At 38.8% G+C, this 15,414-nt stretch overlaps 1 protein-coding gene across 1 annotated transcript in view; it reads left to right on the top strand.

Annotated features, from left to right (window-relative positions):
• Positions 1-15,414, top strand: part of LOC124615417 (cartilage oligomeric matrix protein) — a 394,327-nt gene that overhangs the window by 342,702 nt on the left and 36,211 nt on the right. The window contains exons 17-19 of the mRNA XM_047143289.1: positions 4,586-4,761; positions 4,880-4,985; positions 14,177-14,298. Coding sequence (XP_046999245.1) covers positions 4,586-4,761; positions 4,880-4,985; positions 14,177-14,298 — 404 coding nt within the window. The remainder of the gene's footprint in view (positions 1-4,585; positions 4,762-4,879; positions 4,986-14,176; positions 14,299-15,414) is intronic.

Raw genomic sequence — 15,414 nt, forward strand, 5'->3', positions numbered from 1 at the left:
GGGGTCAAAGACAGTGTGCTTTGGTCCTTAACGGCTCTCAGGACTTCATTTGTATTCTAGTCAAGTGACCTTGTTGACAGATAGTACTACTAGAATTTAATAATTTCCACAAACGGAAGGTTGTGTTTGGAGTTGGTTGTTTACTGTGCAGAAATCAGCTTTCCTGTGCACCATCAACATGAACTCTGTTGAACCTGTATTAAGTGCTAACAGAAAAGAAAATTACCAAGAAAAGTTAGCCACAAAGGAAGTAGGGCCTCCCAGACCAGATCCGTTGAGAAAGTGACAAAATCAAATAAGTGTGACTACAAGCGAACATTTAACAAAGAAGTGTATAATAATTGTAAGTTGCTGTTATGGGCTGAACATGAAGCATACCTGATTTTCAGCATGGAAGTTAATTTTTTAACTAATATGTGAATTATGGATTCTGTACATTTGTACTAAAAAAATAAAAAAGCACAAAAACTCCCACTTACTCAAAAATGTGAAATGGAGAGTAGCCAAAAGCTTAAACATTATTTTGTTCTTGCCATAAATTTTACTTAATTATGTACAAAACAAAAAATTCTACATAAACAATTCTTCCTTTTTTCTGACAAGTTGTGCATATTATTATTATTATTACTATTATTATTGACTGAAGTTGTGTGATATCTGGATAAATATGACTGTTATAAAGCACATGCTATTAATTTCAAACTCTCATATTTATCTGAATTTAAAAATTTATGAATACCCAGAATGTATACCTATGCTGCCACGGGACATATGGAAGTTTGGATCTGGCCATGAAGTGTGCTCCGATGGCCTAATAATAAGGCAACTGCTTGCAATAAGTGGGAAATCCAGGTTCGAATCCCAGTCCAGCACAAATTTTCTTTGTCATTATTAAATTATACAGCTGATGGTTGTCCATATAATTGCAAACACATTTCATGAATCACAGGAACTTAGTGTTTGGTGAGGAAAGTCTGAATCAGGTGTATAGAATGGGCAAATACGTTATCATGATGGTGCTACCAAGTTTTCACTGCTCACGGATCCAGTAGTTTGCACTGTAAGACTCATGAAGGTGTTGAAGGACTTTCTGGTTGTGTTCTTTTGTGATGGTATGGCTGTCTAGTGCATACATCATCATTTCACTTCTTGAGGGTCTACCTGATTATGGTTTGCTGCCCTCTGATATGGGGCCACCTTTGAAGCAGTTATACCACTCCTTTAGCCACAACTTATTCGTGGCATTGTTTCTGGAAGCCTGTTGAATCTTGCAAATCGTTTCTATTTGGCCAGCATATGATGCTTTCTGCTGGTGGACAAAAATTCATGACTGTGCATAAATGCCCCTATCACATCTCTTCGGAAGAAAGTCTCCTGTGCTTCTTTGGTTTACATGAAAAAGAAGGACGTTTGATAATTTTTGAATGCACCTGGTAAATTGTCTAATCAGTTCTATATAGTACGAGAGCAAGTAATTTTGGCTCACACAGTACCATGGAACCTGATAAATAAATAAAGTAAATAAATTTATGCGTACATAGGTATTACTACTATTCCAAAATTATATTCACAAACGCTTCAAGAAAAAGGCTGAAAGATCACTTTGCTGGAAGTCCATCTAGAGTTCAGTTTCTCTATACATATAAATATACTCTAGTTTATGAGAAAACTGAAGCAAGGGATCAAAATTTATCATGCAGATTACTTGTAATACAAAATCTGCTCACTTTCCTCTTGACATTAAACAATAATTTTGTGCTGAGGAATTTGTTGCAGTGATCATAAGTAGAAATATGACCCTGAACATGGCATAGCATTATCTGAGAATTTTTTTAGTTTTCTCCTCACTCTGTAATTCCTTCAGTGCAACCCACTTCATTCCCTGTGGATTCTGTCAGAACAGTCTTGAGGCAGTCAAGTTCAATATGTGCTAAACAAGGGAAGGAAGAAAAATTAGAGTTTAAACTCCTACGGATGTCAGTGTCCTAAGAGATAGCAGATTTTAAACAGAAGACTTATCAGAAATAAGTGAATGCTAAAGAATGACATCGACCAGCCACAGAAAATTTCTACAATAATTTGGATTGATGTGAGACTGGGCAGTATCCTGTGGAGTAGTGTTGCTGGGAAATCACTAACTCTGTCAGTACAACTTAACCAGTGTAATGCAGAAGTAAAATCATACATTATTAGCCACTTCTGCTACTTGTGTGAATATCTAGGCTGAAGTCCTGAAGCTCCCCATTAGATACATGACAAGTAGCAATGCTCATTGTAATCAGGCCTCTAGTCTTACAGAAAGTGCGATGTGAGATCAAAGAGTAACAGAAATTTTTATTTTTCTTGAAGAACCTTCATTTATTCATCAATGTCAACTTTTTCACCTTCAGAGTAATCCCCCTTCAGATATAATACACTTATGCCATCACTTTTTCATATTTGGAAGCACTTTTGGAACTCACTCTTCATTGTGGTGTTCAACTTCTTCAGTGATCCTATTTTATCTCATTAGTTATGGCAAAACAATGCCCTTTCATGGTTCTCTTCAGCCTTGGGAATAGAAAGAAACAGCAGGATGCTATGTCCAGAAATATGGTGGCCAGGCAAGATGGCAGTTTTGTTTTTTGGCACAAAATCATGAAAAAGCATTGAGGTGTGAGTGGGACCATTATCTTGACGCAATTTCCATGAGTGATTTTGCCACAATTCTGGTCATTTTCTTCAGACTGCTGCTAGAAAATGGCATGTAACTCACCATTGGTAATCTTTACTGATCATTCAACCATAAGGCAGCGACTCATGATACATTATTACATTGTATTCAAATAAAACAGTGAGAGGAACCTTCACATGTGGTTGAATTTGTCAAACTTTTTGGTCTTGGCTCTTCAAGCAGTTTCCATTGGGAAGACTGGGCCTCACTTTTGATGCCATACCCATATACCCATGTTTTTTCACCTGTTATAACCTTTTTTAGAAATTCCAGATTACTGTTGATTTCATTCAGAAATTCCTGATTGATGTCTATGCCATGTAATTTTTGGTCAAAATTCAAAAATTTTCGAACAAATGTTGGTGCTACATGTTTCATGCCAAAAACATAAAAAAAATTGTTTGGCGTGAGCCAAAGGATATGTCAATATCATCAGTAACCTCTCTGATAGTGATTCAGTGACTTTCCACAACCATTTTCTTTACTTCTTCCATGTTGTCAGTAACTGATGTGCTAGGGCATCCAGGGCAGTCAGCGTTTTCAATGTCTTCTCAGCCTTCTTTAAAACATTTATACCACTTGTAAACTCTTGTCTTACTCATATCAGATTTGTTAAAAGCCACAATCAACATTTCAAATGTGGTTCTGCTCTTTATTCCTGTTTTGAAGAAAAATTTAATGCAAATTCTTTGATCGATTTTTTTCCAAAGCCAAAATTCACTGAGCACTTGAAAATACGTAAAACCTTTTTGACTGTCTGCAATAAACTAAACATTCAAAACAGCTGAAAATGCAAACATACATCAGGAACATGTGTACCAACAAGATTTAAAAATATATACAAATATAAAATTGAAAATCGGTGTATAAAGCTCCTGAAATTAAAAAATTCTCATTACTTTTTGATCACACCTTGTCTATAAATGCTTTTCTAAGACAAATACCAATGTTGTCACATAGACCTTAAGCAGCAGCTATTTAATATAAATGAGAAAGTAGCATTTTTCCATATTAATTCTAGCATGTAAAATGTAAGTTGAGTAGTACAAATAGCTTACTACAGTTTAACAATTGATTACCAATGCAGTCCACAACTCTGCTTCACTTTGTTTCTATATTCATTAACTCATTCCACATCCCTGAAGGTTGTTCTTCATTATTGCATCTACAAAACGCAATGAATGAATAAGTGAGTCAGCAGTATAGAGTAGTTGACTAAATGATCTGTGATAGATTGCCTGTTTATAAGTTCAGTTTTGCAAATGCCGCATCATATGACACTTTAACACTCCCAACTGTCAGTTTATCATATAGCAGGAGTAGAATAGACAAGATATTTACATTCATGCAGTGTTTTCCTAATGCACTTGCTGCCCGTGAAGAGACATGGTACAGCTTTGGAAATCACTCCTCCAGTTTCAGAGTTCACTCTTCACTACTTGTACTTAGTACTTGCTCACAGTTACTACTTGCTATACAATGATTTGAGTACTGATGCCAAAGTAATCATCTAGAGATCTTAATGAACCATATCAATCTAATGCTTCAATTCTTGCAAAGTCTAAGAACTGCAATTTTCACAAACAGCTGTACACATGCACAATACAGAATACTTGTCTCATACCCAGTTAGTGAGATTATCACTTTGAAATTCTAAAACACTCACGAAATATTGATATTGTACATATGAATTGAGGTATTTTGTGTAAATGATGGCTTTGCTAATGAAACTTTTCAAGGTAATTTAACCAGAAAGTTTTGTTTGAAGTCTGAGAAATAAGCCCTCATGTCTTCAGGCAGGCTAAACACTGTTCAACTAAATCTAATAAAATCTTATACCCATCAGTCAAATGCCCCATTTGTTTATTTCAGAGATGGTATTCAAGACAATGTGGACAATTGCCCTAAGATACCAAACAGTGATCAACTAGACACAGATGGAGATGGCCGGGGAGACGAATGCGATCCTGACAAAGATGATGATGGAATCCCCAACAATGAAGACAACTGCCCTCTGGTTCCAAACAGAAATCAGGAAGATCTTGACAGTTAGTAACCTGATGCAGTTAATTTTCTCATAACATTATTCTTGCCATTCTACCTAAGGTGTTAGAAAGAAATATTTTCTAATATAATGATTTTTGTCTGTTTCCTTTTACTTTACAGAAAATGGCATTGGAGATATCTGTCAAGATGACTTTGATAATGACAGTGTTCCTAACTACTTAGATAACTGCCCAAATAACTCAAAAATATATTCAACTGATTTCAGGTAATTTACTGAAATTAATTAATCATCTTATGAGTGTTACATTGATCTTACCAGTCAATCATATAGGATTACATATTATGTGCTATAATATACATAGACAACTTTATGCTTACTGCTGTAGGTCCATATGATGGGGTATTTTGTGGATGACATACAACACAATGCAGTACAGAGTAATATTACTTTATTGCTCAAAATGGTACAGTACACAACAAGTAAGCATGTCTGCTCAATCTGAAATCATAGAGCATACTAACAGTACACAATCGACACCTAAAACAGTCCGTTGTGGAGCAAGATCAGTTGTCAAAGGGGTTACATAGTGTGTCATCCCCACAGAGCATCCCCTTCCCACCCCCACCCCCCTTTTCCCTGTAGTGTGGAGTACTGGGGAAAGGCAATTGCCAGAGACAGGTGATAGTGCGATAAGATGACATCTGTGTGACGGTGTGGTGGTGGGCGATGTGCATGGTCACTTGACAGGACAGCATCTGAGCTATAGGTGTTGAAGGTGTGATTGCCTGGTTTCCATTGCATAGCATCAAGGCGGTAATCTTGCTATGTAAGTGGTCACTGTCCAGCCGTAGCAGGACTGTTATGGAATATCTGTTGTTGGGGGCATTCCGATAGGGTCAGCTAGTGAGGATTTGACCTCATGGTCCTCAATTGCAGTGGTGGACAGGTGTGAAGTTCTAGGAATGGTGACTGTGAGGATACTGTCAGGGATAGGTGTGATTGATGACTGCCATGTCCACCTCATTGCAATCTTTCTTCATGTTCGACCATAAAAAATTATTTCTAACAAGGCATGTTGGCTGCCATGTCCATGTCATTGCAATCTTTCTTCATGTTTGGCCATAAAAAATTATTTGTAATAAGGCGTGTTTGAACACCAGGATGTGACAAGTTGTGCAGGTGGCTGAATATGATCTACCAAAATGGTTGAGGTATGAGGGGACAAGCTCAATTCTGTAACACATCGCACAAGATCCTTCTTGTTAATTGTTCATTATAGATCATTTGTTGCAGTTGTTCTTCTAGTGCCCTGGAGAGGCATTGCAGAAGTACTGATTGTATTGAAGAATTTTTGTTGTACACTGGAAGTGCAAGGATGATGCTTATCACATCTGCAGGTTCACCCAAGTGTCTGAGTACCGTGATGAATATTGTAACATCACTGGTGACGTCATGGGTGGCAAGGATGCTGCCCAATAAGAGGAACCATGTGAAGGGCTGATCAGAATGAAATGGCAGTAGCTTGAGGTGAACACTTGATTTAGTTGAAGGTAACATCTGTGGGTGGTCATGTTGTTTTGCCATGGAAGAATTAGTAGTGGTAATATAGGCAAAAGTCCCATTTCCGTACATGTAGGGGCGTGGTAATGCAGGCAGACTGTGTGTCTGTGTAGGCAGCCGCATCGGCACTGGATCAAAAATCAGTTCACATGGCATGGAAAAGTCATCATTCATAGTGGGTGATCGTGAGTACAGTCGGTCAGATACTAGTTGGTCAGTATGGGCTGCTTGCACAGTTGGGGTGCAACATAATCACACCCACAATAAGTCAATCACAGTACACCATTGTTTGGTGTTGTCAGCAATTGTCGACACACTTCACTGGTGAGTGTCACAGTCATTTTTCAAGAATACACTTTGTTTGGAAGTCAGTTTACAGTATTGCATACTATGGCATTGCACTTGTTTGTGTAATTTGTGAATTGCAATGCACAATAATTACACAATGACTGGACTGTTGATGTGAAGTATCCAGTTTAGCATATACTTGCCATAATTCGCAGTCATAGCAGGTCACCAATGTAGATCCATACAGTGGGTACGGTGCAGATGACGTACAACAAAATACAGTATGGAATAATATTACTTTATTGCTCAAAATGGTACACAACAAGACAGCACATCTGCTCAATCTGAAACCATAGGGAGTACTAACTATACACAGTCAACACCAAAGTTAGGCTGCTGTGCAGCAAGATCAGTTTTCAGCAGGGTTACATGACAGGGTGCACCACACTCCTGCATTTGCAATTCTTTCAGTTCCCTTAGGTTAATTTATATATTTTGAGTGTTCCATGTCCCAGTTGTCTGATATAACAATATAAAATGGAATAAACTCATATTTAAATATTATCAGTTACAGATGTGTTTGTATAAGGCAGTAAAAAAAAATTAGTTCAGTAATGAAAGCAAGTATACAATTATTTGCACTGCATACATTAAATATCAAAATAAATCTGTTTGTGAAATAGAAGAAATTGTTCACATGCAAACTTTTAGTTTGCTTTCAAATTTAGTTTTGACATCTATTATACAATGTATGCCACACAGTAAGTGATCTATGATTTTGGTACAAAATAAAGATCACCTGAAGTGAAAGTAATCTGATGACATTTTAATCCTACCAAGATGACAGAAGGTTTGGAAGATGAGTTGAACAAAATGAATAGTGTCTTGAAATGAGGTTATATGATGAACATCAGTTACAGTAAAACAATGGTAACAGATGTAGTCAAATTAAATCAAATGATATTGCAGGAATTAGATTAGGAAATGAGGCACATGGGGGTTTGCTGTTTGGGCAGCAAAATGACAGAAATTGGCCGCAATGGAGAGGATATAAAATTCAGACTGGCAATAAGAAGAAAAGAATTTCTGATAAAGAGAAATTCATAAACATCAAACATAAATTGAAGTGTTAGGAGAGCTTTTCTGAATGTATTTGTCTGGAACGTGGCCTTGAAAGCAAGAGAAACACAGAAGACAAACAGTTTTGACAAGCAGAAAATAGAAGCTTTTGAAATACTACTGAAGAATGCTGAAGATTACAACAATAATAATGTCATTTAATGGGATAGATAAAAAATATACTCTCGAAGTGCTGGCAGAATACACACATAAAAGACGGATGTAATTGGCAAGCTTTCGGAGCCAGTGTCTCCTTCTTGAGGCAGAAGGGTTGAAGGGAAAGGAATAGGGGTGAAGGAAGAGGACTAGAGAGGTCTAGGAAAAGGGGTAGATTTTGAGAAAGTCACCCAGAACCACAGGTCAGGGGAGACTTACCATACAGGATGAGAAGAAAAGACTGATTGCTGGGGACTGCATTGTATGAGATTTGAATACCTGAGAGCTTAAAGATGGAAGACAGGGTAATATGCAGACAGAGATTACAGCTTAAACATCATGCATGGGTTAGTAAAAGGGAAAAGCTAAGTGCATTGTACATAACAGAGGTGGGAAGGGGGCAGTGAAAAATAGACGGGAAAGCTAATGACAGATGTAGAAAACTAAAACTGAGTGAATCAAAGAGTAGTTACAGTGAAGAAATGCTGAGACAGAAGAAATTAATGTAAATTAAGGCCAGTTGGGTGGCGAGAAGGGAAGGGATGGTAGCTGTCAAAATGCAGGTACTGTTGGTGGTTCGTGAGTTTAATGTGGACAGAGGTGTGGATGGAGCCATCAGAGAGGAGGAGGTCAATGTCTAGGAAGGTGGCAAGCTGCACTGAGGAGGACCAAGTGTAGTGCATGGAAGAGGAAGGTGTTAAGGTTGTGAAGGAATGAGGCTAGGGTTTCTTGGTCCTAAGTCCAAACCGTGGAGATATGACCAGCCACCCTGAACTAGACCAGGGTGTTTGGGTTTTGGCAGGCTGGGAAGGTTTCCTCTAGATGCCCCATAAACAAGCTGACATAGGAGGGTGCCATGTACGTACATACTCTGATACTCATAAATGTTACTACTCAGTGGAAGAGTTGATGAAGGATCAACTGATAATTTAAGCAGGATTTCATAGGTTGTTAGCCTGATTCTATAATGATAACTGATCATTCTTAAGAAAAATTACATTAATTTGTAGGCAGAATTAATACCCAATTAAAGTAGCCGTGCTAATTTTTTGTATGATGATCATCACTTTTACTATGGGAAAAATCATCTGGCTCTTGTATGGGCAGTTGGTTGGAGCACTGATGCAAACTTAGGTGTAGTCAAAAGTGTGGTCAGTGGTGAGCAACTGGACATTGACACTGTAGTTGTGAGTGTCCATATGGGTGTGTCAGGGTGTTGCATAACTGTGGTTGTTGGTATGCTATCCAAAGGTGGTGACGGTATGACTCATATTGGTTTCCCTCTCTTGATAAATACCTTGCAGCATTTGCCATTCTGTAAGATGTCTAACATGGCCTGCATAGGTCATCATTGGCCAAGCTCCAATTTGAGGATGGGAATGCCTTATGCTCTCATAAAGTGCCAACAGCTCTCTATCAAAACCACTCCATTTTCTTTGTCCTGGATATAATTTTTTCAAAAACAATATTAACAGCTGCCAATGGTCCTAGAATTTTTAATATAGAGTGGTTCCAGTTGCACTTTGGCTAGCATCTACAACAAAGTCCAGTGGTGTAGAGGGTACAGTGTGTGCAAGTAGCACTGCTTCCATGAGATCACTGGAAGCTTTGTCCATTTCTGGAGTCCACGTTAGTGCTCGTTTGTCCTTGGTGTTGTGACTGGAGGTGAGTTCATCAAAGGTTTTTGAATGTAAAATGTTGCCAGAAGATGATAGCAATAAAAATTCACCATGCCCAGAAAACATCTCAACTATTCATAATCCTTTGGCTTCAGAAGATCATGTAAAATGGGTATCTTCTCTTGTAGTGGGTAGATACCATGAGCCAAGGCCCTATGGATGAAAAAAGCTACTTCACTTTTGCGTGTGATGCATATATCCTCGTTTAATACAATGCCATGGCTTCATAGTCTCTGTTGTATTTCATGAACATCTCTGTTGTGTAACTGAGCATTAGACGAGAATAATAGAACAGCATACAAATATGTAAAACAAAATGTTAGTCCTGGCAAAACTTTGCCAATTAAATGTTGCCAAGTGTTAGCAGTGATTTTGATTCTGAATGTCTTTAACAAGAATTCAAAAAGATCGAAATGCATAATCATTACTGTTTTTGGTGTTTCACTAGGCACTACCAGAATTTGATTACAAGCCTTGAGGCTATTCAGAACAATGAAAACATTTATGCCTGCCAAAGTACATGAAAAGTCTTGGTATTAGGTATGGGATACCTGTCTGATAAACTGCTAGCATTCATTTCACATTATTCAGCACAGAATGCCACAAAGCATCCTTCTTCTGGACCAGGTACATGAGATGCCCTTGGGCTGTTGAAACAATGTATAACTCAACTGAAGTATTTCTTCAAAGATTGCTTTAGTCTCTATTAGGCATTCTGGTACAATCCTGCAGATGCATTGTGAAACAGGTGGGCCTGGAGTCATACCTACAGGGTGTTTCAAAAATGACCGGTATATCTGAAACGGCAATAAAAACTAAACGAGCAGCGATAGAAATACACCGTTTGTTGCAATATGCTTGGGACAACAGTGCATTTTCAGGCAGACAAACTTTTGAAATTACAATAGTTACAATTTTCAACAACAGATGGCGCTGCGGTCTGGGAAATTCTATAGTACGATATTTTCCACATATCCACCATGCGTAGCAATAATATGGCATAGTCTCTGAATGAAATTACCTGAAACCTTTGACAACGTGTCTGGCGGAATGGCTTCACATGCAGATGAGATGTACTGCTTCAGCTGTTCAATTGTTTCTGGATTCAGGCGGTACACCTGGTCTTTCAAGTGTCGCCACAGAAAGAAGTCACAGGGGTTCATGTCTGGCGAATAGGGAGGCCAATCCACGCCGCCTCCTGTATGTTTCGGATAGCCCAAAGCAATCACACGATCATCGAAATATTCATTCAGGAAATTAAAGACGTCGGCCGTGCGATGTGGCCGGGCACCATCTTGCATAAACCACGAGGTGTTCGCAGTGTTGTCTAAGGCAGTTTGTACCGCCACAAATTCACGAAGAATGTCCAGATACCGAGATGCAGTAATCGTTTCGGATCTGAAAAATGGGCCAATGATTCCTTTGGAAGAAATGGCGGCCCAGACCAGTACTTTTTGAGGATGCAGGGACGATGGGACTGCAACATGGGGCTTTTCGGTTCCCCATATGCGCCAGTTCTGTTTATTGACGAAGCCGTCCAGGTAAAAATAAGCTTCGTCAGTAAACCACATGCATATCGCCGTCATCAATCCTGTGCACTATATCGTTAGCGAATGTCTCTCATGCAGCAATGGTAGCGGCGCTGAGGGGTTGCCGCGTTTGAATTTTGTATCGATAGAGGTGTAAACTCTGGCGCATGAGACGATACGTGGACGTTGGCGTCATTTGGACCGCAGCTGCAACACGGCGAACGGAAACCCAAGGCCGCTGTTGGATCACCTGCTGCACTAGCTGCGCGTTGCCCTCTGTAGTTGCCGTATGCGGTCGCCCCACCTTTCCAGCACGTTCATCCGTCACGTTCCCAGTCCGTTGAAATTTTTCAAACAGATCCTTTATTGTATCACTCTTCGGTCCTTTGGTTACATTAAACCTCTGTTGAAAACTTCGTCTTGTTGCAACAACACTGTGTTCTAGGCGGTGGAATTCCAACACCAGAAAAATCCTCTGTTCTAAGGAATAAACCATGTTGTCCACAGCACACTTGCACGTTGTGAACAGCACACGCTTACAGCAGAAAGACGACGTACAGAATGGCGCATCCACAGACTGCGTTGTCTTCTATATCTTTCACATCACTTGCAGTGCCATCTGTTGTTGAAAATTGTAACTACCGTAATTTTGAAAGTTTGTCCACCTGAAAATGTACTGTTGTCCCAAGCATATTGCAACAAACGGTGTATTTCTATCGCTGCTCGTTTAGTTTTTATTGCCGTTTCAAATATACCAGTCATTTTTTAAACACCCTGTATATGGTGCATGGTATGGTGCTTAACTCTGCAATGCTGCATCAGCCTCTGTGGCACCAATGAAACCTCCATCATATGCACAATGATAGTGCCCTGAGAGAACTGTGTGCTTATAATGTCGACTATATTCAGCATGTCAACAGCAGAATCACCCTGAGCTCAATCACTTTGCAACTGACAGACCCATTTATTAGACACGCATTTGTCAAGTACACAGTAAATGCAAAATGTGAAAGAAGATCAGCACCTAAGATAGACAGCATTGTTGGCAATTGCAGAAGTTCACTTGAAATGGGAAGCAAAACCAATATCAATCATCAGATCTTTTGGCTTAAAGAGGGTAATGGAATTGTTTATAGCCATTAAACGTAGAAACTCATCAGACATTACATCAGTTGCACATGAAGTAGGTGCCTCGCAGCCAGTGTCAATCAAGAAAACCAAACCAGAAATTTTGTCCAAAATGTGTACCCGCTGTCATGTTGTAATGTGCACAGGAGGTGGTAGTGCTTTAGTTGTCTGAGCAGATGCTGTACTGCTAGAAGTGGCATATCTGCCGATGAGACTACAGCCATGAGACTACACTCCTTTTGGTGGTAGTGTTATTTGTAGGTGTGGCGATCTGTTGTGCCAAATCCAGGTCACAAATGAGTAGTTTCACAGCTTTGTACACTTCATAGCATGAGATCCAAGATGTCTAGATACCAGCAGATGTTAGTAGAACTAGCTTGGAATTGTCTGTGATCTTGAGACTGCGGAATGGAAGAATGGTGTGAACTAGAGCTTTCATTAAGACCAGTCCATAGTTGTAACAACCTGCTTGGTCATCGTCTCAACCATGGCACTTACACTTCAGAATTTTTCACCTACGGTCTTTGAGTGTCAGTAAGAGGTGACGGCACAGTGAGATGTCATGTCTTCATGTGAGCTTGGCAGTTGTCAGTAGTAGTCGGCTGGAACATTGGTAGCTGTTGACGCCATGGCCACCATAGCAGTCAAATCTTGTGTTGCATGCACCCAATCAGCAACCTGCAGTAACCTATGTAAGGGTTGCCCTTCATGCACATTCAAAGATAGCTGAATATGTGAAGGCACCTGTTCTTGCCATGCATGTTACAATAAATCATCAAAGCTCTCATGAAGCCTTTCATGATACAGCATTTGTTTAACCTCTCCATGAGATAGTTTAGCCATTTTGAGAGCAAGGTAGGATCATTGGTGAGGTGGGGGCAAAATAATGCCTGAAATTAAAGTGGTCACATACTAGCCCAGGTTGCTGATCATCAGTGTAAACTGTTCATAGTCTTCAGTGACCCACCAATGAACAAAAACATTTTCCACAAGCATGAACCATGTTTCCGGTTGTGCAGGTGAAAATGGCAGGGCCTGTAATTGTAATCATGATGCAGAAGAACTGCACAAGCTGGTGGGGAGAAAGTCTTTAACACCTGTGTGTGGCCATGACACAGATGAGAGTAGCGGAATCAGTAACCTGTCAGATCTGGTTTGATGTCGCTTCCAGGCATAGTGTGGGTACTCAAAATGTATGACTGCTCTTGCTCCAAGTTTGGATTGACTCATGGCCTTGCATTCATTGAGTGTTATGCAAGTGAAAAGAGTTCCAAATCCTAAATCTCTTGCTGTTGATGGTGGTTTCCACTGCCAATGGTGTATAACTGTTTATGTGCACCCCCGTGCCAAAATCGTATTTTGCGAGATGCAGAAAATACTTGTGTACCGTAAAACTACTCTTATATCAGGGTCACCATTAATGCAGGCAAAATCAACACTCGCAAATAAATATCCACGCTAATTTCTTGTGTAATGATAATCATATTTATTGCAGAAAAAAGCAATTTATCAACAAGCAAACCAGAAATCAGACAATGAATAAACAACACTTTCACAGATCATACATCAAACTTGATTGATCAATCATTTATTCTCAAAAATTTAAGAATAGTGTTCCATTTCATTAGCTATAATTTTATGAAAATGAATTATTAATCAGATGATTAATAATGTATATCGTGAGATGAATAAATTGATATTTATTATTCATTACTATTCCACCACACCACAACCCTGTCAGGTTACCTCTCCTTTGAGCCAGGTTTCAAGTACACAAGTTATTCACTCATTTAAAATAAACTATTTTTTGTTTTATTTTATAGTTATTTCTCAGTTACAGACACATAATATCTAGCAATGTTTCACTACCAATAAAGCTAATGTATGTTCATGAAAAATAAATGAATTTTTTATAACAATGACATTAAATTAATTTTTTAGTAATTTTTCCTATTTGTAACCATGGAAATAAAAAAAAAACTATATCTCTCTCCAGGACATATCAAACAGTGGTTCTGGACCCTGAAGGTGACTCACAAATAGATCCAAACTGGGTAATATATAATAAAGGTGCAGAAATTGTACAAACAATGAACAGTGATCCTGGACTAGCTGTAGGTATGTATGTTATGAAAGTAAGGAAGACATTTTAGAATACCAATATTTATTACATTCTGTCTGGTTACTTAAGTTATGACATCCCGAAACAAATAAAAATATATGTCTTGTCATTATGGTGAAAGATGCTGACAAAACATCTACTTGCACTTTTAACCACTGGAATAGCTAAATACAAGGAAGTTCACTTCCATGTTATAACAAATTATGAGCACACAAATTATACACAACGAATTTTTTTGCAGTTACGAGCGACGATCTGTTCTCTGCATGCCATGAGTTAAAATTGTTGTTGTTGTGGTCTTCAGTCCTGAGACTGGTTTGATGCAGCTCTCCATGCTACTCTACTCTGTGCAAGCCTCTTCATCTCCCAATAACTTCTGCAACCTACATCCTTCTAAATCTGCTTAGTGTATTCATCTCTTGGTCTCCCTCTACAATTTTTACGCTCCACACTGCCCTCCAATACTAAATTGGTTATTCCTTGATGCCTCATAACAGGTCCTACCAACTGATCCCTTCTTCTAGTGAAGATGTGTCACAAATTTCTCTTCTCCCCAATTCTTTTCAGTACTTCTGCATTAGTTATGTGATCTACCCATCTAATCTTCAGCATTCTTCTGTAGTACCACATTTTGAAAGCTTCTATTCTCTTCTTGCCTAAACTATTTATTGTCCATGTTTCACTTCCATACATGGCTACACTCCACACAAATACTTTCAGAAACGACTTCCTGACACTTAAATCCATACTCGATGTTAACAAATTTCTCTTCTTCAGAAATGCTTTCCTTGCCATTGCCAGTCTACATTTTATATCCTCTCTACTTCAACCATCATCAGTTATTTTGCTCCCCAAATAGAAAAACTCATCTAGTACTGTGTCTCATTTCCTAATCTAATTCCCTCAGCATCGCCCGATTTAATTCGACTACATTCTATTATCGTTGTTTTGCTTTTGTTGATGTTCATCTTATATTTTCCTTTCAAGGCATTCTCCATTCCATTCAACTGCTCTTCCAGGTCCTTTGCTGTCTCTGACAGAATTACGATGTCATAGCCAAACCTCAAAGGTTTTATTTCTTCTACATGGATTTTAGTTCCTACTCTGAATTT

The sequence above is a fragment of the Schistocerca americana genome, chromosome 5 (assembly GCF_021461395.2).
Source record: "Schistocerca americana isolate TAMUIC-IGC-003095 chromosome 5, iqSchAmer2.1, whole genome shotgun sequence".
Lineage (NCBI taxonomy): Eukaryota > Metazoa > Arthropoda > Insecta > Orthoptera > Acrididae > Schistocerca > Schistocerca americana.